Source organism: Carassius auratus, chromosome 28, assembly GCF_003368295.1.
Source record: "Carassius auratus strain Wakin chromosome 28, ASM336829v1, whole genome shotgun sequence".
Lineage (NCBI taxonomy): Eukaryota > Metazoa > Chordata > Actinopteri > Cypriniformes > Cyprinidae > Carassius > Carassius auratus.
The window spans coordinates 5,318,896-5,346,067 of record NC_039270.1 but is presented as its reverse complement, the minus strand read 5'-3'; the positions used below and the strand labels follow the sequence as shown (position 1 = coordinate 5,346,067).

Below are 27,172 nucleotides of genomic sequence, written 5' to 3'. Positions count from 1 at the left end.
CTAAAATCTATTTATATTATATTATTTATATATTATAGGTATTTATATTTTATTGTGAGGGTAGTATATTAAGCATTTTAATACAGTAACGCCACGGCAGTAGACGGAGCCCTCACTGGAGTATTGACTGTTCAACACTCCCTCTGCTTCTACAGTCATTTCCTGTTTGGGACTATTTAACATGTGCTAGCATGTCTGCAAAGTATTGCCAGTTAACCTGCCTTACCGAGCGTTTTCCTTGTGAGTATTCTGACTGCTGGTTTGATCACAATTCTGCCTGTTATCTCGTTCACGTCTCTAGAGTACCAAGTCCCTCGAGTACCAAGACTGTAAATATTCCCCCCTGTTATGATGACCTTGCAGAGGTCTTTGGCAAAACTAAGGCAACACAGCTACCACTTTATCATCCTTGGGACTGTAGTATTGAATTACTCCCCAATGCCATGCCTCCCAAAAGTCGTGTTTATCCCTTGTCTCGTACAGAATCCCAAGCCATGGAGGATTATATTGAGGAGGCCCTGAGTTCAGGACTCATCCGACCTTCCACTTCTCCAGCTGCAGCAGCGTTCTTCTTTGTGGAGAAAAAGGACGGAGGACTCAGGCCCTGTATTGATTACCGGGGATTAAACAACGTCATGGTAAAATTCTGCTACCCTTTACCATTGGTCCCTTCAGCTCTGGAACAGCTCCGTGAAGCAAGGATTTACATCAAATTAGACTTACGAAGTGCATACAACCTCATTCGCATCAAGGAGGGCAACAAGTGGAAGACTGCCTTCCTCAGACTTGCTTAACCAGTACGTAATTGCTTACATTGATGACATTCTCATGTCAAGACCGTCCTCACTAAGCTCCTGAAGAATCACCTCTATGTCAAGGCAGAGAAATGTGAGTTTCACGTCAAGCAGACATCATTCCTAGGTTATCATATTACTCATCAAGGTGTTAAGATGGACGAGGCCAAGGTCAAGGTCAAGGCAATAACGGAGTGGCCCCAACCTTCCACTATCAAGGAACTTCAGAGGTTCCTGGGATTTGCTAACTTTTACAGAAGGTTCATTAGAAACTACAGCATGGTTGCAGCACCACTGACATCATCTGAACTTGGAAGGTTTCCCCTTGAGAAGTGGAGTGAGGAGGCTAGTCAAGCATTCAATTTCTTAAAAATTTAATTTACCACGGCTCCTGTCCTCAAGCATCCTGACCCCAACTTACCATTCCTCGTGGAAGTAGATGCCTTGGACTAAGGCATTGGGGCCGTACTCTCTCAGCGCCATGGTCAACCGGGTAAACTGTACCCTTGTGCATTCTTTTCCAGGAAGTTAACGGCAGCTGAACAAAACTATGATGTAGGGAATAAGGAACTCCTGTCTATGAAAGCAGCAATAGAGCAATGGAGGCACTGGCTCGAGGGAGCAGTCCTACCGTTCCAAGTGATTACTGATCATAAAAACCTGGAGTACGTAAAAAAAATGCAAAACGACTCAACCCTCGCCAGGCTTGATGGTCCCTCTTCTTCACACGCTTCCAATTCTCAGTGACTTATCGCCCAGGATGCAAAAACAGTAAGGCAGATGCTCTATCCAGGCAGTATGATCTCCTCATAGACAACAAAACCTCAGAATACATTCTTCCTCCATCAGTAATCATTGCCCAAATTACTTGGGATATCATGGAGGAGTTTCAATGAAAAAAGATTCAAGATCCAGCTCCTACCAACTGCCCTCCTAACCTCCATTATGTTCCACTAATTCTGTGCCCCAGAGTCATTCAGTGGGTCCACTCCTCTGGTCTGGCCACCCAGGTATCTCTCGCACTCTACACCTAGTACGTAACTTATTCTGTTGGCCTTCAATGTCCAAGGATGTCACTAATCACGTCAAAGCTTGTCAGATTTGTGCTCAATCTAAGACCCCCAAGGAATTACCCTCTGGACTCCTGCAACCTCTGCCCATTCCACAACGTCTTTGGTCTCACCTATCAATAGACTTTGTGACTGATTTACTGCTGTTGCATGGTTTCACAACAATCCTTGTTATCATTGACAGATTCTGCAAGTCCTGCCGGTTAGTCCCATTGAAAGGACTCCCCACCGCCATAGAGACGGCACAGGCTATGTTTCACCACGTATTCAGGAACTATGGAATACCGGAGGATATTGTCAGTGACAGAGGTACCCAGTTTACATCCCAAGTATGGAGAGCATTCTGCAAACAACTGGATATTTATGTCAGTCTCACTTCTGGTTATCATCCCCAAGCTAATGGTCAGCTGGAGAGACTAAATCAGGAATTAGGCAGATACTTACGGTCATATTGCAGCAGAGAACAGCATCGGTGGTCAGAATTCCTCCCATGAGCAGAGTATGCACAGAACTCGCTAACTCACTCATCAACAGGTCTGACCCCTTTCCAGTGTGTCCTCAGATACCAACCCCCTATGTTCCCGCGGTCTGGCGAACCATCATCAGCCCCGCTATGGATGACTGGATTCATCAGAGCGAGAGGGTATGAGACACGTCCGCCTACAACGAGCTGTCAGAGTACAGGAACTCCAGGCTAACAAGCGACGTCGACCATGGGTAGCCGCCAGTGACATTCTTGATCCGTCTCTCACGGCGGAGTTCCATCGAGCCAGACCCGATCGACCAGTGCCACGACCACGGGGACATCCGCGCTGAGTGCCAGGAGGGGGATTCTGTAACGCCACGCCAGCAGAGGGAGCCCTCACCGGAGTATTGACTGTTCACCACTCCCTCTGCTTCTACAGTCATTTCCTGTTTGGGACTATTTAACAGTCCCTTAGCATGTCTGCGAAGTATTGCCAGTTAACCTGCCTTACCGAGCATTTTCCTTGTGAGTATTCTGACTGCCGGTTTGATCATGATTCTGCCTGTTATCTCGTTCACGTCTCTTGGATTGCCCCTTTGGATATATTGCTTGATTGGACTGATGTTTGTGTTTGACCTGTTCACCTGCCAAATGGATTCACATTCTGCCTCAGCCTCTTCGTTACAAATACATCTATTTAATATATTTATAGATCGTGGTTTCTATTTCAAAATGTAATGGTGGGTTTTCTTTTTTTATATTGGAGTAATAAAAATAGTTGTCCTGATTGATAAAGTGGGACTGAATAACATGGCTTCACAAATTGTTTTGTTTAATGTTTTCTGTTTAGAGTTGTTTCGGTCCAGCTCAACTGATCACTGTTTTCCCTGCCTTAATTGTATTCTTGTTTTTGTGAATCGTTTATTTGTTTATTCTCAATTTGGTTTTTGTCCCATTACTATTTTTTTATTTGATATGCACACTAGGCCATTACTGGCAGTTTTACTCAGTGTAACTATATAGGGAGGAAATATATTTACCATCACTCACATGTGTGTTGTGGTTTTGGTATTTCATGCTTGAGGTGCTATGTATGAAAATGAGTTTTTTTTGAAGTTTATATTTCTCCTCTACAGTTATGGGCCATTCTAGCCTGAGTAAATTTAGCCAGTTTGAAAGTAAAATTACCTGATTATTTGGTTAATAAAATTGAAATTGTGTTCATAGTAATTCTGCTTTAATGATATTCATTTATTTGAGTAGCCGTGTGGAAAAACCCTTTTACTCGGCCTGAGATGTCCCACCCAAATAAAATCGGAGTGGCGTAGTCACGAATACTGAACAAGAGTACCTACTCATCTGCTTTTTCAGCACTATACAGGTACATCTAAAAAAATTAAATACCATGGAAAAGTTTATTTATTTAGTAATTTTTTTTTTTTTAAAGCTAACTTTCTTATATTCTAAATTTATTGCACAAAAACTGAAAAATTTCAAAAGTTTTTTTATTTTATTCTGATGGTTATGACTATCAGTTTAGGAAAATTCAAAATTTATTTTAACACTGATTAGCAGTGAACACAGACCCGGAGCAGTGGGCAGCCATTTATGCTGCGGCCCCTCTGGGAGCAGTTGGGGGTTTGGTGCCGAACTCAAGGGTACATCAGTCATAATATTGAGGGTGAAGAGAGTGCTGTACATTCATGTAAAATGTAATGTGTTAACAAATATAAGAAATTAATATATGGACCTATATTGCAAATTAAAATATTTGCATAATCTGATATCTAAATGTATTTACATATAAAGGAAATAAATATATGTACATTTTTCTGATAAAAATATATTTACATATGTTTAATGTATGTGAAAAATATTTAAATATTTGTTTTTGATATGTTTCAAAACGTTTACTTTATAAAATATTTGTATTCTATTTAAAAAAAAATTTATTATCAATATATTTCAATATTTGACTTCTGTGTGTGGGGTGTGTGTGTTTGGCCTGTGACTTATTTTGGTACGGCGCTGTGACGTCATTAGGCAGCGTCGATCTCCTGCATCTGTTTTGTTTTCGGATGAAGAAAGGTTTGTCTTTTAAAACATGAAGAGTGTTTACATCAATGCAAACCGTTTGGGGTTTTTAATAGTTTTTACAAGCGATTTAAAGCTGTTTCATTAATATTTTCATAAAATAGATTGACTGTGACATTGTAGCGCTTTATCTAATGATTATATGCTCGTTATTTTGAGAGAGTAAAGCGCGTCCACACGAACTCATTGAGAAGAATTGATTATTATTGCCTGGTTTTAGGCGAGTGTAGAGACTCGTATATGTGCCGGAGTCAGGAGAATAAATGATTCACTTGACTCTAGTAAAATAGAAATATTTAAACATATCTAAAACAAATAGACTGTTATTCATCTATTGCGCAAAAGCAACATGAACTAGTATAAAACACAAACGATTAGTTTCTGTTTAGGCTATAACGTGTTAGCAGCGTTGAGCAATGCAGTGCTGAAATTTTGCATGCTCACGTTTCCTCTCATTATAACACGAATATTAGATATTATGAAATATTAATTATGCATATATGTATTGTGTTATAACAGAGATTTGTGAGATTGTGATGAACTGAGATGTCTTTTAGAGATTATAAATGCAGCACTCTTTGCTTGCATTCTGCCAAATCATGCATGCAGCAGCCTGTGCTTGCTTGAGTTAAAAATAACAGTGTTCTGTGAATGATAATGCTTTAATAATAAAGATTTATTGGAGCGTGTATGCTGGGATTTCATAGGGAAAAATGGTAATGTAGTAATGTAACTAATTGCGAATTACTTTTGAAATAAAGTAATCAGAACAGTAACGTGATTACTTTGAAAATGTAATAAAATTACTGATTACTCCTTTTAAGAGTAACTTGCCCAACACTGTGTTTGAAAGAGTTCAGACTTGCATTTCTGTCTGAGACTAGTCTTCATCCTCGTCTGTGAAACCAGAACTAGCTGAAGCCATTATCTCTCTTTTGAGTCCCTTCCCAGTGTGCTGACTACTGAACTAGAGCTGATTGAGACACAGCCAGTGATTTATCTTGAATTATTCTCATCTTAAACATGACAGTGTGTGGATCTCAGCAGGAGTTTTCTGTGTGTTTGGACTCACTATTACAAAGATGACGTTTATTAAAGAGGAGAGTGAAGACGTGAAGATTGAAGAAACATTGAGAGTCAAACAAGAAGATACTGAGGAACAAACAGGTTGGTTTTCATTCTTGCTTGATTCTTATTAAAATGACAAGCTTTACAGAAAAATGCATAAAAATTAAGCACATTCAAGAGTGTAAAATACTTAGTTTCTTAACTTGATTACTTTAGGGGGATTTGTATTTTACTAAAGTAGTTTTAACTTTAACTTCTTATGCTTGTACTTCATTACATTTCCGAAGGAAAAAATACATTTTACTCCTTACAATTTTAATTTTAACCTAAGAAGTACTTGTAACTTATTTTGCATTTTATCTATATAACTATATCTATACTATTTCTACCATCTTACACACATTATACACAGGGATAGTTCACCCCAAAATTCTGTCATTAATTACTCACCCTCATGTCGTTCCAAACCTGTGAAACATTCATTCATCTTCGGATCACAGATTAATTATTATTTGTTTAAATCTTTGACCCTCCTATAGACAGCAATGTAATTACCAGATCGAGGTCCAGAAACATAGCAAGGACATCTGTAAAATAATCCATGTGATATCAGAGGTTCAACCTTAATTTTACGAGTCCAAGGCAATATGACATCAAAAAGCTCTGGGGATATATTTACTTTGCTCTCTGTTTATTAATGCCAAATGTGCCATGCTGGTGTTTTAGGTATTGTCACAGCTTAGTGGTGGAAATTATGATTCATTCTAGAGATTCATTCATTTTCAGTTCGTTCACCAAAATGATTCGTTCAGAATCGTTCACTGATTCGTTCAGTGACCATTTCTTCGTATTACACAAAATATGCCAGCAGGTGGCAAAAAAGAGTGTATTATGTGCTATGTCTTAAGTCAACGAACGTATTCACTTGTTACAAAAACTGATCTGGCTTTATTAGAATGTGTGTATAATCGCATTCAATATATAAAGTCTGATTAAGTTGTTCAGATGAACAAAGCACAAGGTTTTCTTGCCTAATTAGCATTTTAATTGTTTGGTCAGACAGTTTGTATATTATATATTCACATTCATAAATCGGGGATTAAACGTGGGGTTGCTAAATATCAAAACAAGCGTATGTGCACTTTGCATTTTGCGAGATTGACATGCTAAATGGCAGACTAACCCGGTTTACTCTCATTCATTTAGTTCACGAACGAGATAAACTGTGTACCATTTCATTTAATTCACGAACGACATGTGTACCAGTTCAGTCATTTCATTCACGAACGATCTCTAGATCTAGTTCAGACTCATATGAAACTCGTTCATTGAAGGGCGTATTCGTTCACTACATTCAACATATCACATGCTCTGTCACATCTCATACTCGAAGGCTATTGGCTCGAGGTTGAGTAATTCTTTGACAGGATGAAATGGTTCAGTTACCCGGTTCACTGAGCTGCGCATGCGCTGCTTATAGCGCCGCGCTGCTGTGGAGGGAGGAACTTCACTGAACGAGAAATATAAGTCAGTGGATTACGTGAACGAGAACGATTCGTTCACCTAAAAGATTCGTTCAAAAAGAACGATTCGTTCACGAACGACACATCACTATCACAGCTGCTTCTAAGATATGTAGGAGTAATGAACCTGCTACTTGCCGAAACCGATCTCATGACTGTGTGTTTCCATTTAGTGTACTATTTACATGCAGAAACTGACAGAAACAGGGTTGTGGGGTAGGTGCATATTTTATGCACAGTAAAAAAAAAAAAGTTGTGCATCAAAGCTATTGATACACATTTTCATGAGACCAGGCTCACTTGCCTCAGAGACATGAGAAATAAATCTAAAGAACTTGGAAAATTTGCAACACAACACACAAAGAAGCAAACATGAACAAAAATACTACGGTTGAAAAAAAGATAAATATTCTATATAATATTCTCTGACTTTCAGCTTTTGATTGCAGATGTGATATTTATTTAACTAAAGTTGTATAAAATCAATGTTATAAAAAAAACGGACTTGCATTTTAAACGCATTATGGATCGTTTTTGCTCCATTTCGCTAATGTAAATAGTTTTAAGCAAAGCCACAGCAGAACAGTTGTGCATCTCCGAGCAACACACAACAGTGTTTCAATACTAAATTGATTCATTTTTGAACAAGTCAATGACTCAGTGAGCCATTTATAAAAATGGTAATTAGCTTGATTTATTGACTGAATCAGCTGTTTGAACAAATCTTTTGAATCAATGGTTCACTCATTAAGACAGTGACTTGCCACCAACTACTGGTGGTTTAATTTCATATTTGAAAGTGTCATTGCATTTTTCCAACATTTCGTATTTGTATGTCAACAAAGTAAAACATTAATCTAATAACATTATTTACCGTATTTTTCGGACTATAAGTCGCACCTGAGTATAAGTGGCATCAGTCCAAAAATACGTCATGATGAGGAAAAAAACCTATATAAGTCGCACTGGACTATATGTCGCATTTATTTACAACCAAGAACCAAGAGAAAACATTACTGTCTACAGCCACTCTCACGGCTGTAGACAGTAATATTTTCTCTTGGTTCATTTCTCTCGGTTCATGTCAAATTAATTTTGATAAAGAAGTCGCACCTGACTATAAGTCGCAGGACCAGCCAAACTATGAAAAAAAGTGCGACTTATAGTCCGGAAAATACCGTATGCATTTGAGTAAATGAATTAATGGAACCTATTTTCATTTAACAGTGAGTAAATACATATAAATGGCACTTTGATGCAGCTACTGTGTTTCCTCTGCAGTGGCCAGATGGAGTTTGTTGATAGTGATTTTGATCTTGATCAAATGTCAGAATTCGACATAGAGACATTTATATTTAATCAGTTTAGGAAAATATTGTCCTTCATAAAGTTAAAATGTGTAACAGCAATCAAAAGTAATACCCAATAGAGCACTGATGAGACCGCTTCAGAATAAATTAAATTTTTGCCATGGGCTGCTATAAGCAGCTTTGACAGCTTTGTTAACCAATGCTGGTTTCTCCAGACCAGGGCCACCAGGAGCACTTTGTGTTTCTGTTCACTGATCTGGCTGATTACCTGTGGAATCAGGGCAACTGGGAAAAAGCGTAGAGGAGGTTGAGCCAGCTTGTAGGCCAGCACTTCATTGTCCATGGAATAATAGATTTGACAGAGAGAATTGTCTTCTGAGGCGAAGAGGTCTATTTCCGAACATTTCTAATATTTTCTGAACTGTCTGTGTATCTACTCTTCTCAGGAGACCTTGTTTTGTAACAACATGGCCACTCCTTGGTTCAGTATGCCTGGTAGGTTGAGCTGGGCACATCACAAGAGGTGCTCTACTGGTAGTTGATGTGCAGACTGTTTTCTGCTTTTGACCAGTGACTGAACATCAATTTCCCTTTGCACAGAGCTCCTCAACCTGTGTTGTAAGCATTTGTCTAAACTGCCTTCCTTCTGTAGACCATTCCCAGGGCAAATCCCTGGTCCACCCATTGAATGTTCATCCAAGGTGTCCTGCTGTTACACAGGCCTGATCTACCCTGATAATCAGGCGTCCATTTCAGGCGCAGTTGGTAGCAGGCCCAACTGTAGCACTGGACACACTGCCATGACACCTAGCATTTTCTTAAACCTCTTGAGGGAGCCACTGTATGATCCCTGGAGCTTCAGAAACGTGCAGCGCTTGGCAGTGTTGGGGAGTAGCTACTTACATGCAGTTATGCAATATAGCTCCATAACTATACAGTAGCCTATTTTATTATTGTGTGTATCGAATAGTTTACAAAATCATATGAAAGGCACACTTTCGGTCATTGAAATGGCTTGGAGAAGCGTCACAATCAACCTTAATTCACCCTGCTCTTTGAAATCTTGATAGCATTACCTATTGTTTTTAAATCCTAATATTTTACTTCATTATATTTTATTTACAACTCCATTATAATTCACAATTAATAATAATTTAATTATTTGTAATGTTCAATGTAAAAAAATATATATAATGAAATTAAATGATATTTTTTGTGATAATCCAAAAGTCTAAGAGAAAATACAATAGACTTTTTGTTGAGAGAACCAGTGTCAAGCTAACCTCTGCTTCGAATACGGCTCAACCAATCCGAATCAAGAACCAGAACTATGTTTTATAATATAATTTCTTTGCTCTATTAAACTTGTTTTTTTTTCCCACCATAGACCTCATGCCGCTGAAAGTGGAGCACATGGTACCAAGTGAAAAGGAGGCGAATGAACAAAAGGAGACTCATCATGATTTTAAAACCGGAGAAGAATCTTTGAGTTGGCCACAGATTAAAGAGACTTTCTCACAGAAGACTGCTCATAAAACAGGAACTACAGGCTATTTTACCCCTTTTCATTGTGAAAAGAGTTTCGGTGAACATGGGAACCTTGAAGTTCACACTGAAGGGAAGACTTTTAACTGCCAACAGTGTGGAAAAAGTTTTAATCAAAAAGGAAACTTTAACAGGCACTTGAAAGTTCACACTGGAGACAAGCCTCACATCTGCCCTGAGTGTGGAAAGTGTTTCGAAAGTAAAGAAAACCTTAAAGTGCACATGAGAATTCACACTGGAGACAAGCCTTACATCTGTCCTGAGTGTGGAAAGAGTTTCAATGAACATGGAAACCTTAAAGTCCACATGAGAGTTCACACTGGAGGAAAGCCTTTCCCCTGCCAACAGTGTGGAAAAAGTTTTACTCAAAAAGGAAATCTTTACAGGCACTTGAGAATTCACTCTGGAGACAAGCCTTTTAACTGCCCGGAGTGTGGAAAGTGTTTTGATCATAATGGAAACCTTAAAGTGCACATGAGAATTCACACTGGAGACAAGCCTTTTACTTGCCAACAGTGCGGACTCAGTTTCACTCATGAAGGAAACCTTAACAGGCACATAAGAGTTCACACTGGAGACAAGCCTTACACCTGCAAACAGTGTGGAAAGTGTTTTGGTCAACATGGAAGCCTTAGAGTTCACATGAGAGTTCACACTGGAGACAAGCCTTACATCTGTCCTGAGTGTGGAAAGAGTTTTGGTCAACATGGAAACCTTAAAGGGCACATGAGAGTTCACACTGGAGAGAGTCCTTTTATCTGCCAAATGTGTGGAATGAGCTTCATTCAGAAAGGAAACCTTAACAAACACATAAAAATTCACACAAGAGAAAAACTTTATACATGCACTCAGTGTGGAGAGAGTTTCGATCTACAAGGAAGGTTTGAAGCCCACATGAAAGTTCACACTGGAGAGAGTCCCTTCACCTGCCAACAGTGTGGAAAAAGTTTTACTCAAAGATCAAACCGTAACTGTCACATGAGAAAATTACACGGCATATTTTCAACACGATCTTGATCAACACAAGGATTAATTTGAGAGAACTATTATATGTCATCAGTGTGGAATGAGTTTCGTCAAACAGGAATCATGTATTAATTTTATTTTCTTCCCACTGGTCTCTTTTTCTGCGACTAACTTCTCAGTTGGGAATTAATGTATTCTGATGAACTTGGATCATAGTATATAGTTATATGGAAACTAAAGTGTTTAACCTGTTTTTCATCAGTAGTATTATTTTATTTTGTGAACAGGAAATATAATGCAGTAATTGTAATTAATTCGTAATTAGTTCCATTTGTGACAACATATGCTCTCCACTTCTGTTGGCATCTCACATACCAAAATTATTGTTTCGATACCGATACCTAGTCAAGAATTGCGATTTCGATACTTTTCCTGAAAAGGGAAAATACACTCAAATATCATTGCTGTGCTTTATTTTAAAACCAGGGAAACATTCAAATCATATAACACACTAATAAATGAACATATGAACAGCAGATATATTAAACATTAGAACAAAATATGAAATACCAAAATATAAAAAATAAAATAGAGCAATGACATTCAAGGTAAAGAAAGAATAAATTTAGCAGCATTATCTCAGTTATCATAAGAAACATAAGCGTAATAAATTTATCTTGATTCTGAACTTTGAATAAAAATATGAACAACGATTATATTAAACAATGTTTCTGAACTCAGAAGATTAAATGTCAAAAGATTTTCAATTTAAGCAATGGCATTCAAGTAAAAAACAAAATAAAACAAATAAAATTTAACAGCAATATCTCAGATATTGTAACTTATTCAGTCAGTCGTTCAACCTTTTCTTTCAGAGGAGAAAACTCCAGTGAGCTTTAATGAGCATCATCTTTATTGAGAGTCATCTTTTTCTACCAGTCACTGCTCGCACGTGCAGCCTAGTGATGCGCGGGTCAGGTTTTTTTTCCAACCCACGGGTCCAGCTTTTATGAAATTATTTGGCCCGTCCCAGCCCGCAAATAAAGTAACATTTCTTTACTCACCCCGACCCGCGCATCGGGGACATCACGGAAGATACGTTGCTACTAGACTCATATTTCTTGTTCACTGAAGCTCCTCCCTCCACAGAAGCGTCCGAGCGGACTCAGCGGAGAAGCGTGAGCTCGGCGCTATTAGCAGCGCATGCTCAGCTCGTGAACAGCTCTGTGAACTGTTTCATTCTGTCAAAGAGTTATTCAAGATGTGACGGGGCATGTGATTTGTTGAATGTAGTGAACGAATCCACCCTTCACTGAACGAGATCGAGAGATCTTCTCATTCGTGAATGAGTTGAATGAACTGATACATCTCGTTTATGAACGAAATGAATGAGTATACAGGGTCAGTGAGCCAAGCATGTAAATCTCGATCAGCAATCAGCATATTTAGCATACAGAACATAACTCCACGTTTAATCCCCGATTAATGTGAATATTATATATGAACCGTCTGACCAAACAAATCGCTGTAGTGCTTTTTTGCTGCTTGCATGAGGAGAAAAAAACACAGCCGTCCATAGGGAGGCACTGGAAGCGTGCGTTGCACACACCAACACGAAATACGTCACTTACAAATCTGGAACGCAGTCATTCTTTGAAGTATCGATACTAATAAATTTAGGAATCGTTACGTTTTTAATTTCCGAGAATCGCGATACTTTTGAAGTATCGGTGCACCGTGCAAAACTACTTGGTACTAAAACACCATCAATTTTGAAGATATCTCTGTCTCTCTGAGGCTTGAAGACGTGCTGCTAAAGCAGATCGCTCCTGAGTACTTGATCTGTGTATTCTGGTTCAAAAAAATATGGTTGTGAAAAAAATTCAACGTTGGCTATGGATGTATTGAAATCGTCTTCCATTGCAAATTCCTGTACATCTAAATATGTTTAGATCTTCACAGTGAAAGGTAATACTTCCGAAATCTGTGTAAACCATAGACAGTAAGTGTAAACAATGAGTGACGTACACACGCGAGAGATCACTTCTGGCGCTTTCCGTGCTAGTGCAGACTAAAGCCAGAGCGCGCGCACGTCACATCAGAAAGCACTCGCGCACTCAGATCAGTTGGACGTGGTTGTGTACAAGAGATAAAAACGATATAAATACTGTTTTCTTACACCACCCGCTTGTTTCATGTCTTAGGTCATCAGTGTGTACTTATGATCGGGAATTGTTTAATTTGGACTCCTCTGTGCATGCTCTTTGAGGTGGTGACCATAGACCTCCATTAAATGAGTCACAGACAAGAATGGTTTGACCTAAAAATATCAAAATGGGAAATACTGAGGAAACAAAGAAACCTACATCTTGGATGTCCTTGAGGTAAGCTAAAACATACCAAAATTTAATTTGAGAGTGAACTATCCCTTTAACAAACATGAATAGGATGAGGCTTGGCATACACCACATGCTTTATTATATACTGTACTGACTAATAAATTACAGACTGTTTAGCAAACATTGAGGAATCATATAGCCTGATTAAAAAAAGAGAGAGCCTCCATAGTGTAATGTGAGGTAAATTGCAAAGATAAGCAATAAGCTTAAGTTTTAAGCTTTAAAACAATCCATTGTTTTGCATAATTTTTGCTACGCACATATTTGCTGATGCAGTAAGTGTAACCCAAACTCTGCACTCTAAGCGCTATGCAGTTTTGAGTTTTGTTTGCCATTTGATTTTTCTCACAAGCAACAGAATCGGCAGCGCTTACAAGTTGAAGAACACTGTGGTGAGTTCACCATTCACAAAATTTTGTTGCACAGGCAGAAAATTGTCACAAAATGCAACCATTTGGTCGCAGTCTGGAGCCCTGCCGTTCTTCACATATTTCTCATTACATCCGAGATCAAATGACAGATCCAAGATGATGATATTGTGCTAATCATGATCTGGCTAATTCGGTTAGAACTAATGTTTAGAATTGTGTTAAATTTGCTTGATTTGCTTTAGCTGATTTAACTAAAAATAATATGTTATGCCATAAATATATATGTGAAATGTTTGTGAACCACAGAACAAATATGATCAGGTGTGGTTGAATTTGATCGCTTTGCTTAAGTTGATATAACTGAAAATAATTAAAATGTTATGCAATAAACAAATGTAAAACATACAGAAGGTAGACAACCAGAATGGTTAATACCATCGCATGTACCGCCACCATAGGGCTGTGATGTTAACGGCAAGTAAATCGTGTGTTAAAATCATTCGCGAAACTACTGCCAGGTGGCAGAAAGGGATGGATTGCGAACTGAATGAAACTGTAAAATGTTGGTTTGTAAAAGGAGATGAAAGGACAGAGTAAAACAGCATTAACATTTTAATATATCAAAGCATCCTTAAAAACCTTTAGAACATTTACGGTGAGTTAATTTCAAAACATGGGATAGTCTTAGACTACAGTCTGCACCTTTACACAAAGGTTCTTAAGCATGTGAGGTCTATGTGTATATATATATATATATATATATATATATATAGTAGAGCGCAGTCTCGGGAGTATCCCCCCGGCCTGCGAGGGGCGATGGGGGTATGTGACGAGTGGGGCGGGGCCGAGAGATGTGGGAACGAGGGGCAATAATAACTGGGATCTTAGTTTATGTTTGCTTTTTATTTGAGCGCACCAGTCGTCCGTGAGGGGCTGGTGCGCTGTTTTGTGTTTATTTTGAATCATTAAAACGTTGGTTGATTGTCCGCCGGTTCCCGCCTCCTTCTTCCGGATGAATATGGAGATTATATTATTACAATTGTCATTTTGAATGACAATGCAATATGTAAAATATTACAACTCACTACTCACTAATTTTCGAACCCTAGCTACGACCATGATAGTAAGTTTTGAATTGCAACAGAATGAGCATCCTCTGATGATTGGTCTCATGTGTGCTAAGTAGACCAAACAGTTATCTCATATTTCATGCTAAATTAATAAAGTCATGAACACAGACTGGTATGATGTTGAGCCACCCAATAAAACGCTCAAATCTGCAAAGTAAACCACATCACTGATCAAGAAAAGTTTGTAAATGAAGGCTGTTGAGCGCTGTTTGGGGATGGCACTACCTCGCTAAAATTAGTTTTTGAAGGGTGGGATGTCAGAGTTTATTATAGTAAAAAATTCAGCAGCTGATAACTTTCTTAATGAGGAATCTCTAAACATTGCAACACATCACAAAAATCCAACTTTGTAAAGAGGAAATTCTGGTAGCAAAACAGTTCTAGGCAAAAAAGAAGAAAGAGGGTGTTGTCTCTGACATGACCATTGCTTACAAACTTCTTGATCTTATGTTTTCTACACTGGGCTTGGTTTTTCAAGCAGAACTTACAATAGCTGTAAGCAGTTCCAGCTGTGAGCGGTCATTTAGTGCACTGGAATATCTACATTACATGGTTTAGGCAAACAATGGGCCATAAGAAACTCAATCATTTGGCTACTGTACTAAAAGATACTTCTAATCTACTGCTTTTCATCTAAATAACAGATAAGTATGCAAGTTTGGATAATGCACTAGAATTTTTAAACCAGATAAAAACATAATTTGTTGAACAACCAATAATAAAAAAAAATGGTATTGTTTGTCAGTAAATGTTGATATATTGCTACATGATGTATACTACACAATAGTACATTCTGTCAACACGGATGTTGTGTTGTAGCATACAGCTGCACAAACATGAGGTTGGAGCAGTTAATGGTGCCAGAGAAGATGTCCAGCAGGTCACGGTCCAGAGTAATTTGGTGTTGGCCTATATTTGTCAGATTTGTCAATTTGAGCTTTCCGATATGGCAGCAATAGTGAAAATATTTCCTCTGTGGCACACAACTTCTTGAAGGTCATACCGTGATCACATCAAGTCCACCTGTGGGTCCTTGGAAGTGATGGTTGACACAGCGTGGCACATTATAGAGTCTAGCATTTTCTGTGTACCAGTGCCGTAATGGGCAGTGATGTTTGTCCTTTTATCCAAATTCAGGAAACATGAACTCAGATAGCCTGCATAAGGATACCCAAGCCAAAAGATTGGTCTTGCTCCAGAATGTGCATGTGCTTCAACTCATTAAGGTTGATCTTTATAACTGTCGCACACTGCAAATCTTCTGTTGGCAGAGCTTTGAGTTTGGTGGTAAATACATGTAAGACTGGGAGGCATTGGCCCCTGCCGCAACTTCAGAATGGAAGATCGGGTGTGGGTTGGTGTTAGTGCTCAGAACACACAGAAGTGGTGTGCACATCACATGAACCCAAATTTTGGGCCAGGTGCAAGACAACTGGATATGCAATCAATAAATACAAAAATGCAGTCTGCACACTGAAAAATACTGCTCCATTCAAAAGTATATTTAATTAATTACAAGGCAACGTTTCGACCCTCAGGTCTTCATCAGGCACAATCTCAATAAGTGAGGAACACCTTTAAATACATAACAGGTGCTCACCTTAATTAGACTTCCTCACTTAGAAGTCATGTGACAGAAACAAATCATGTGACAGAAACAAATCATATGACAAAACACTCAAAAAACAACATCAAATAACTTGAAAATCATATAACAAACACTCAAAATGCAGCATCAAATAACTTGAAAAAGACAAACATATAAAAATATTTATAGAAATGGCTTGATATCAAAATCCTCATTCAATCCTAATGGTGACAAAGTATTTAGAGAATAAATCCAAAAACATTCTCTCTGTAATAATTTCTTCTCATAGTCTCCACCTCTTGATGGTTTGGTTACCTTTTCTATACCGATGTACTTTAACACACTGACATTATGACCCATTTGCCTAAAATGAGACGCAATGGGACTACGCATATCACCGGTCCTAATGTTGCTGCGATGTTCACAAATACGAATACGTAATTGTCTGGATGTTTTACCCACGTAGGCAAGACCACACGGGCAGCGAATTAAATAAATAACATGGGTTGAAGCACATGTGATAGTGCCTCGTATCGGAATGTCGCTGGATTGCGTGCGTGGATGACTAAAAGAATTACATTTGTGTGTGAAAGCGCACTGAGCACAATTGCCACACCTGTAGTTACCTGGAGGAAGAGATGGAATACCTTTCATGCGTGCAGGATATTCAGATTTTACCAACCAATCACGGAGGTTATTTTGACGTTTAAAAACTAATTTAGGACTGTTTTTAAAAACGCCAGACAAACTAGGATCACTAGAAATAATATGCCAGTGTTTTTTTAAAATTCTACGAAACTCCGCACCCAAAGATGAGTACTTCGTTGTGCAAATGGGAGCATTGAAGGCCTGCGTTTTGTTGTTACTTTTGTTTTGTAAACACTGCATTTGAGATGTATCATTCAACTTCTGTTTGGCATTTTCTATCCATTCCATACGGTAACCACGATTCAGAAATCTTTTAGTTAACTGATTAGATTGGTAAGTGTAAGATTCATCCGTGCTGCACACTCTACGCACACGTTTAAACTGACTGCTAGGCAAACTCTTAACTAAAGGTCTAGGATGGAAACTATCCCCTCTCAAAATGGTATTTCGATCCGTAGGTTTACGATATAGATCGGTATGAAGTTTGCCGTCACATTTGTATACTCTAACATCAAGAAAACTGATGCTAACAGAGTCATATTCCATAGTAAAATTCACATGCTCATTCCTTGAATTAAGATAATTTAGAAATAGCATCATCTCTGCAGGTGTAGCCTTGGTAATCATAAAAATGTCATCAATATACCGTTTGTAGAACAAAATCTTAGGAAAAAAGAAATTTGACTCATTCAAAATAAAATCATTTTCAAAAATTCCCATATACAAGCAAGCATAGTTTGGTGCCATTTTACTACCCATTGCAGTACCTTTGATTTGTAAATAAAAATCGTCCTGAAAACGAAAAAAGTTCTTAGTTAAGACAATGTTCGCTAAGTCCAATAAACATGCTGTGCTGGGTTTTTCATCTGCAGGTCTTTTTGTTAGAAATTGTTCTAAAGCACCTAAACCATCAATGTGAGGAATATTTGTATATAAGCTCTGAACATCAAAGGTGGCCAAGAGCACATCATCTATAGCAAATGCAACACAAAATAGTGATTCAATAAAATCCATAGAGTCTCTGACATAGGAAGACAACATTGGTACAAAAGGTTTTATAAAATAATCCACATAAGAGGAGATGTTTTCAGTAAGACTACCAATGCCACTCACTATTGGACGGCCTTTTAAAGGGGTGTCTAATCCTTTGTGAACCTTAGGCAGAGTATATATAATGGGTATTATTGGAAAGTCTACCTTAAGGAAATTATATTCATTTTTGCTAAACTCCCCATTCTCAAAGTGGGATAACAACTTGGAGTCAATGCAGGTTTTAAATTTATTGGTAGGATCAGCAGGTAAAGATTGATAAAAAGTATGGTCATTCAATTGTCTACGAATCTCTTGTTCATAATCCGAAGCACGTTGAAGAACAATCGCGCCACCCTTATCTGCAGGACGCACTATCACCGTATTATCTTTGCCAAGATCAAGTAAAGCATCCCTCTCCTTTTTCGACAAGTTGTTGTAAACCTTATACTGCCTTTTGTTCTTAAGAGCAGTCTTTACATCACATTCCACAAGTCTACAATAGGTATCAAGGGATGAATTCCTATTATTAGGTGGAATAAAAGTAGACTTTCTTTTAAAAGGGAGACGAGTGGTGGACTGTTCAATAGTGATGCTGACCTGTGTGGTAGCAGGTGATACTTCGTTAGAAGGAAGCGACTGTTCATTCGTGCCAAAGAATTCGCGAAGTCTCAAAGTTCTAAAAAATTTTTGAAAGTCAATTATAGTATCAAAATCATTAGCCTCAGTGGTGGGAACAAAAGAAAGACCCTTACTCAAAGCAGAAATGCAAGAGCTAGAAAGAGACTTATCTGAAAAGTTCATCAGTGTGTCCCCTGGTTGCTCCTTGTCATCCGTGGAGGTAGAGAGGAGTGTTTTTCTCTTGCCCCTTCTGCACCTCTTCTTGGTCGATTTAATATTCGATCTATACGTTGATTGTCGGGCTGGGTACGGCCCAAAAAAGTGGAGCCATTTCGCCATCGTACAACTGAATCTGAGTCAGAATCACAAGAGGTAGAAGAAGCCAGGGATCTATTACCATGTTGTTGGCGTGTGCGAAAACCAGCAGTAGCCGCCCGATTCCGATGGAACATATTAGATTCAGGTTTTCCGTCCTTCCAAAAATATATCTTGCCTTGTTGGTAATCAGTATTGTCTCTCGCAAACTTAGTACGTTTAATTGCTCTAATCTCTTTAGATATCTCAGCACGTTGACGTTCCAAGTCTTTTTTAAACTCAGTAAGCTTACTTTTAGTCACCATTTCACCGAGTTGAATCTCCATTTTCTTAGTCTCCAATTTTGTAGACTCAAGTTGTTTGGTGATCTCTGTAATCACCAATGCCATCAGATCAAATGAGCACTTGTTTAATATCTCACACCAACGGGTACAAAAATCTGAGTTCTGCAACCCAAATGCAGGAGACTTTTGCAGACGTAGACCTCTTGGTATAATTTTCTGGCGGAGATAATCACTGAGAGTGACTGCATGATAGTATTGCTTAATCTCCCGTTGAAGATTATGCTGAAGTTTGTCCATAAGTGTTTCGGCATCTGTCGTACATGGAGTATCATTTTCATCAAAAATAGAGTCTTTTAGCAGAATCTCAGAATAATCTGCTTCACTGAATTCAAAGGTCTTACTTAGAGACGGGCAATCTTCATCTGCCATACTGGAGTCAGCAAAAAAGGGAGTGCAACAACCAAAAAAAATCACTGAAGAATCAGAACACACAGAAGTGGTGTGCACATCACATGAACCCAAATTTTGGGCCAGGTGCAAGACAACTGGATATGCAATCAATAAATACAAAAATGCAGTCTGCACACTGAAAAATACTGCTCCATACAAAAGTATATTTAATTAATTACAAGGCAACGTTTCGACCCTCAGGTCTTCATCAGGCACAATCTCAATAAGTGAGGAACACCTTTAAATACATAACAGGTGCTCACCTTAATTAGACTTCCTCACTTAGAAGTCATGTGACAGAAACAACTCATATGACAAAACACTCAAAAAACAACATCAAATAACTTGAAAATCATATAACAAACACTCAAAATGCAGCATCAAATAACTTGAAAAAGACAAACATATAAAAATATTTATAGAAATGGCTTGATATCAAAATCCTCATTCAATCCTAATGGTGACAAAGTATTTAGAGAATAAATCCAAAAACATTCTCTCTGTAATAATTTCTTCTCATAGTCTCCACCTCTTGATGGTTTGGTTACCTTTTCTATACCGATGTACTTTAACACACTGACATTATGACCCATTTGCCTAAAATGAGACGCAATGGGACTACGCATATCACCGGTCCTAATGTTGCTGCGATGTTCACAAATACGAATACGTAATTGTCTGGATGTCTGGCAACATTGTACCATAATGGAATCACATAAGGCCATACCAGGCATACTTGGTTTGAATACAAGTATATTGGAGAACCAGCTTATGACAAGCTGTATAAGGTGCACCCACTCCTGACATCCCTCTTGGAGAAGTTCCAAGGGATCCCAATTGATGAAAATCTTTGTGTGGACGAACAAATTGTCCCATTCATGGGGAAACACGCCATGAAACAGTAACCAAAACGCTGGGGATATGAAGTCTTTGTTCTTGCTGATAGCAGTGGCATGGTCTACAACTTTGAGGTGTACACTGGGTGTATCTCTCCTTGCAATATGCAGCCTGATATAGGCGCTAGTGGTAACATAGGACATGAAAAGGAAAGGAAGGGGGGCTTTTTAGGAAAAGGAGACCATTTATAATGGGGTTACTCTTAGGGAGTACTCTTAGTGGCTCCTCTACCGGAGAGACAGCAGAGACCGTGGCATTCCCCCAAAGGATGTGAGCAGCCTTGCAAAATTCAAAGCTGAAGTTGCAGAAGACCTTGAAGAGAAGAGGGAGACCATCACCGCACACTGAGGAAGAACAGCCTGAAAAGTGTCCAAAAACCCCTGTAGAACCACGACCATGAACGCTGGTTCGCATTGTTCAGACTGGTCATTGGCCTGTTTGGGTTGAAAGAAAGGGGAGATGCAAATACCCAGGTTGTTCAGGCATTGTAAAAGTGCAGTGCTCAAAATGTGTTGAGAGGACTTGTTTCCTCAGCTTTCACAAGCAGTGAGGTGCCATTAGTGAGGAAGGAGATTTTGTGTGTATGTGCTTGTGAACATGTAGGTCCTTGTGTGTGTATATGTGCATGCTTGTTAGGATAAGGTTCATATTAGGATAAGGTTATGGTAATTGTTAATGTTTTAACTTGAAACAACACCCATTGTAATGTTTTGATATCATAATTTGATGATATGATGGTTTTGTGTCCACGATGGTACAATGTTGCCTGAGGGCAACAGCTGGATTATAAATGTTACTTTTTTATTAAATATGAAATGTGTAATTCATTAAAAACTTGATAAATCTGTTTGTTCAAGTGTTTATTAAAGAAAATTATGATTTCAGTAAATATATTACAAAAAAAATCATGAAAATGTCAAATGTTTCAATTTGTCCATTGTGGTACAATGTTGCCTTGAGGCAACAAACTTTTAATTAATAAATTAATTTAAAAATAATTATTATGTTTATTGATACTGTTATAGTGTCCAATTTTAAGCAGGAAAAACATAACAAATATTTTTTTCCTCACTGATATCATATTGCGTACCATAGAGGGTTAAAGGTGCCATATGCAAAAACTGAGGTAAAAATATCCATAACATGACCTACACGCATCAAAAGAATGAGAAGAAATAAGGGCGATGATGTCATAAAAAAATGCCAAGTTAAAGTGCTGCAGAGATATCAACCTTAATTAGCATTAGCATTACTAGCCCCGGCCCGACAGGTGTCGTAATACCAGTTTCGGCCATGGGAGGCGGTATGCAGTCAACATAACCACCAGCCAACCTGCAATACACGAATAACTCCCACGGCTTGTGGGCGTGTACTTGAACCTGATGTCAATCATGTGGAAAGTACAGCCCACTACTACTTCATTTCAGTTCAGGGAAGAGAGAGAAATGATGTCTCAAGCCCTTGGCAAGAGACCCCTACCACCACCACCCGCTACAGGGAAACAACTGCGCTCGGAATCACACATCAAATCCGATATGAAAAGGAGCCGACCCAGAGTAAACATCGGCACTGCTTTCAATCGCTGGAGACAACTGATGGACCATAAAGAAATGAGGCTCGACTCCGAACTTGCAACATTTCTAACAGTAAGTTAGATGCTGTTAGTATTTCTCTAGAAGTTTGTTTTATATGTTTGTGTATTTGTTTTCAGGAAGTTATAACATAGCAATGTATCGAAGGCTGTTCGATAAACGTGCTAATGTTAGCGATGGCTAACCGTAGCTGCGTTTGATAATTAGCTAGATATAAATTAACGTTACACATTTTATTATATCATAACTAACCTGCTCTGTCTAGTCTGTTGGTCTCCGTGTCCTCTTTGCTTCGTGGTTTTTCTGTGCGTGAAAAAATTTATGTGTGGCGTGAAAGCGTGTGAAAAGAGTCAATTGCGTGTGTCTCATGCTGAATGCTTGAGAATTGGCACATTATTTCCCAATCAGAATAAAGGACAGGTTGATTATTGCTGTTTAGCGTTTGTATTAATCTATGATGTGTCCCTGTTTGCGTACAGGGACATAAAAAATAAATTAAAAGTGATACGTGGATCAAGGTGTCTGAGATTGTTCATTTTAAGTAAAGGATCATAATATTTCGTCCACAACAATATTTAATGAGGTTAACTAGTCTGCACAGGATCAACAAGCTTGTTTGCTTTGCGGCTGCTTTAAATACAAAATAAGCAGTGCGTTCACACCGCCGGCGTCTAGAGCGTCAAAAATCACTCTTGCCGCTCTGCTCACGACGCTGCAGAAAGATTTGTGAGCGCTCAGACGCTCTGACGTAGATTGAATGCTTATTTTGTATTTAAAGTGGATGCAAAGCAAACAAGATTGTTGATCTCGTGCAGACTAACCCCAAGGAGGGTAACGTTATAAGTTAACCTCATTAAATATTGTTGTTGAAGAAATATTAAGATCTTTTACTTAAAAGGAACAAATATCAGACACCTTGGTCAACGTATCACTTTTAATTAAATTTTTTATGTCCCTGTACGCAAACAGGGACACCTCATAGATTATTGCAAACTTGAAACAGCAATAATCCACCTGTCCTCTATTGTGCTTGGGAACTAATGTGATCGGAGCTGCGTTCTCTGGAATCCTCTCAAGCGGTGGACTTCTACGTTCCGATTGGTTGCTGCCCAATCGCGTCATAGCTCATTACCATAAAGTTGATTTCAACTCTCCTCGACGCTCTCAACAGCCAAGTCGCGCCGCGCCGCTCCTCGACGCTGGCTTACATTGAAAATGAATGACTTCCGGCCGCTTTGACGCTCTCGACGCCAGTGGTGTGAACGCACAGTTAGGCTTCGGCTATGGCTGTGGTGTTGTTGTGAAAGTAGAGGCGGAGCATAGAGACTATGCCGTTTATTACTCTAGAGCAGACCAATTCACTTTATTGAGGCATACTGCCCCCATCTGGTATGGAATGTGGAGTATGACTTGATTTTTTTTGCCAAACATTACAGATGGCACCTTTAAAGCAACTTAATGTAAAAAATAAATAAATAAATAATTAATAAATAATTTGAAATAATTGCAGCTTCCTGACATGACTGGTCAAAACCTGAAGATGCCATATTGAAGAAAAGAAGAGAAAGAATGCAAAGAGAAATAGGCAAAGAAAAATTGAAAGACAGACAGACAGACAGACGGGGGGGTGTCTGGGAGTGTGTGTGTGTGTGTCTGTGAGAGAGAGAGAGTGAGTGAGTGAGATAGCGAGAGAGAGAGCAAGTTATGCAAGTGATGGCTCTTAAAAGAACCGTTGGTTTAAATGTAGAGCGTGTGTAGATGGAGTAAGAGATGTATGTGAAGAAACTGCAAGACCAAAAAAAAATGAGTTACAACTTTAGGATATTATTTTCTGAATCTTTATTTATTAAACATTTTGTGTGTATAACTATTTACAACAAATCCCAAGATCCCCCCACAATCATAAGACTGTATATTAAAATAAATAAATAATATGCCAATAAAATAAAACTGATAAAAAAAGAGAAGGATCTGAAAGTCTCAAGATTTCTGAATTGTACATCAAATGTATTAAAAGCATGGTAAGTGTTGTTGTAACTGTTTTTACTATGTATAACAAGGCTGTGGTAAAAGCAAAGTAACGTTTGCTGTTACTGTAAGTAAGTTACTACAAAATAGTACCACAGTAGAAGTAGGCTAACTGCGGTAAAAACATGGTAGGATTTGTGTACCAAACACAAATACCACAGTGGAAGTACAGTGGTAGTTACTACTTCCATTAATTCCAAAAAAAAAATTATATAATAAAATGATCGAAGATCTGTCACATTAAGTTAATGCTGATGCTAGCAGTCACCCGCTAATTGATGTGTTGGGTGGGTTGAACTTATTTTGAACAAAAATAATGTAATATTGATGACCAATACAATTCATAGAACCTTCAGAAACCGGTCTGGATTAATAAAGCACATATAATGAACTTTATATCGAACAAAAAGACACCGCCTGGTATATACTCACATGATTTCGTACGATTTAGCCACTTGGTTAAATCGTGCGAATTAATAAGAATTCACAGTGAGATAGGGTTGGTATTTTCAGTTCCTTTGTGCCACCTGGCGGTAGTTTTGCGAATGATTTTAACATGCGACTGACTTGCAGTTGCCCCTGGGAGGGACACAGCGGTGGTATTACCCATTCCGGTTGTCCACCTACTGTATATTTGAACTGTATCATAGCCTACTGATCTATCCAGGCAGGACATAAAACGTTCAATAATGTCAATATATGGAATTAAGAGAAGTGCAGACATATGGATAAATTTGACATGAGAACTCAATTCGGTCTGGTTTTCTGAACACAAACAACTAAGCTGCACCTCTCACACAACGCAATGTATTCTAGCTGGCCATGAACTCCTGCATACTCACAAACCACTAGCAAATACAAATAAAAATGTGCTTTAAAATCTAAATACGGAGCTATTAGTTTACCTTTCATCTTTTAGTTGGAATGAAGTCATCTGCTGAGGTGACTTGGCAGGTCTGGTGGCTTGAGGAGTGGAAGTGGAAGACCGGAGAGGAGATGCATGCATTATAAGTTTTGATTAAAAGAAAACACAGAAGACTTGGCACCTGAAACTAGTCCTTTTAACATACAGTTGTAAAGTCAGTCACCAGGGGAAAGACCACAAACTGTAATTGGCCTAATTTAAGATAGGGCTGCAACCCTACATGAAGAAAAACATAAAAATTGGTGCTTTTACATGATGCCTCCATTTCCTGGCATTCCATGTCACTTAGCCACTGAGAACTGTTTGTTTCGTCATTGACTTCTAGCATTAAATTCTATAAGAAAAAGTACTTTTTTTAACACATAATGTCTTATCATGTCAATGACTCTGTTTTAAGAAACCATGATTGAATTTACACAAGTATGATGGAGCGAGTTGTGAACTAGTAGCTATGAGACTGCATACAAAATTCATGTAACAAATATATGATAATACTAAAATTCAACTGGAGAATTTAAAATGATTGAGTGTTTAAAATATATTTAGAGGTGGAAAAAGTTGTCAGTTATACCATTCATTTTATACTGTGCACAACAAAAATAATAATCAGTTTGCATATTCACAAATATGGTCTGTGAAGTGCACATAAGGCCTATATGTGGTCTTTTACATTTAAAATTTTTGGGTTGAAAGGGTGATTTCACAATAAATTGACAGTTTTTCCTCTAAAAGAATTTCTGCAGAAAGTTAGGTGAGCAGGCTGTGCTTGGCTTTAATTGGGGCATTCAGGACTCAGAATTATTTTCAAATACAAATGTGTGAGTGGATCACAATATGACTAATTTAACTTATTCTACCATGTCAAACTACATAATGCCTTCTTAATTAAGTATCATTACACTATATTTGTGATCATTAAAACACATATCTCATATTAACAGATTACAATATGATCCTGATTACCTTTGAATGTGTTATTTTGTTGACACCAAGAAAGGTCAGCTCATTCATAATCATAGGTTATCTCTTGGCCTTCAGAAATCGTTTTAATTGCAAACAAACTGAGGTGTAGATTGTCATTCACCTCTATTATCAACATTTTCGCATTAGGTTTCTTGTCATCATTCACTAGTCTACCCAGTGAACCATCATCATGTGATGCATCAACGCTGTAAAACAACAAAAACCAACAACACAGTTATATAACATTAACACACATCATAGACTAAGCCATGACAATGAATTTACTTCAGTGATATATTTTTGGCACATTATTGCAATTCTGTTAACCTTAACTAATGCAGTGTGTAGCTATTTATTTCTTAAAAGATCAAGCAAAAGGCTAGAAATAAAATTAAAAACACACTACAGATAATATACTATGTGATAATAAAACAAGTATTTTGCACTTACACTTCAAACATAATGCACATATCTATTCTGACAAATAAGATTTTGAACGGGTTTAAACGAGTTAAATACCAAAACAGATAAAAGATACATACCGAAACAGACCCAAAGCATTTCCTTTATAATCAAAGGATTATTAAAGTGCTTTGAACAAATTGAATTGCCTCTGATAAGCCATTGCATTTAGGTGATCAGCAAACACGTCCATGATAAGCTACAATGCTCAATGCCCGAGCTCTTGTACAATGGATCGCGACTGCTGTCGGATGCACATGACTACATGTCTTCTGTGGAATAGCTTTTCAGTGAGTGGACAGACCAAGGTATGCTTATATGGCTCGACATCTTTCATTGGCTCCATCGATTTGATGCAGCCCTATGGACATATCACCATCCATGTGTGGTCCAGATTATCTGTCTGGGTACCAACGCAAAGAGGATCTTTTCAAAGTCCTTGTTGAGAGTGCCTTGAAGAAAAGAAAACTTGTGATATGTGACTTGACCAGACAGAGGGTCATCAGTGCCTGGAACAACCTTGACCTCCAGGATCACAGACTTCTCAAAACTCTCCTCTTGATTTAGATTTTCCGCCAGTTTTTATCTTCAAGTAACTTTGTCAATCCGCTGTGGACTTTCCTGTATTCAAAAA

At 38.3% G+C, this 27,172-nt stretch overlaps 1 protein-coding gene across 5 annotated transcripts in view; it reads left to right on the top strand.

The window, feature by feature from the left end:
* The window catches only part of LOC113047461 (gastrula zinc finger protein XlCGF57.1-like), a 40,147-nt gene extending 28,950 nt beyond the window's left edge, over nucleotides 1–11,197 (top strand). Inside the window, exons 1-3 of one of the 5 annotated variants that reach the window (XM_026208846.1) lie at nucleotides 190–240; nucleotides 5,455–5,591; nucleotides 9,713–11,197. In XM_026208846.1, the coding sequence (XP_026064631.1) occupies nucleotides 5,507–5,591; nucleotides 9,713–10,887 (1,260 nt within the window). In that variant the 5' untranslated portion in view covers nucleotides 190–240; nucleotides 5,455–5,506 and the 3' untranslated portion in view covers nucleotides 10,888–11,197. Of the gene's footprint in view, nucleotides 1–189; nucleotides 241–4,323; nucleotides 4,419–5,454; nucleotides 5,592–9,712 lie in introns of those variants that run through there. The other 4 variants (XM_026208844.1, XM_026208842.1, XM_026208843.1 and 1 more) reach the window with 4 other exon arrangements.
* Nucleotides 11,198–27,172: the final 15,975 nt, after the last annotated feature.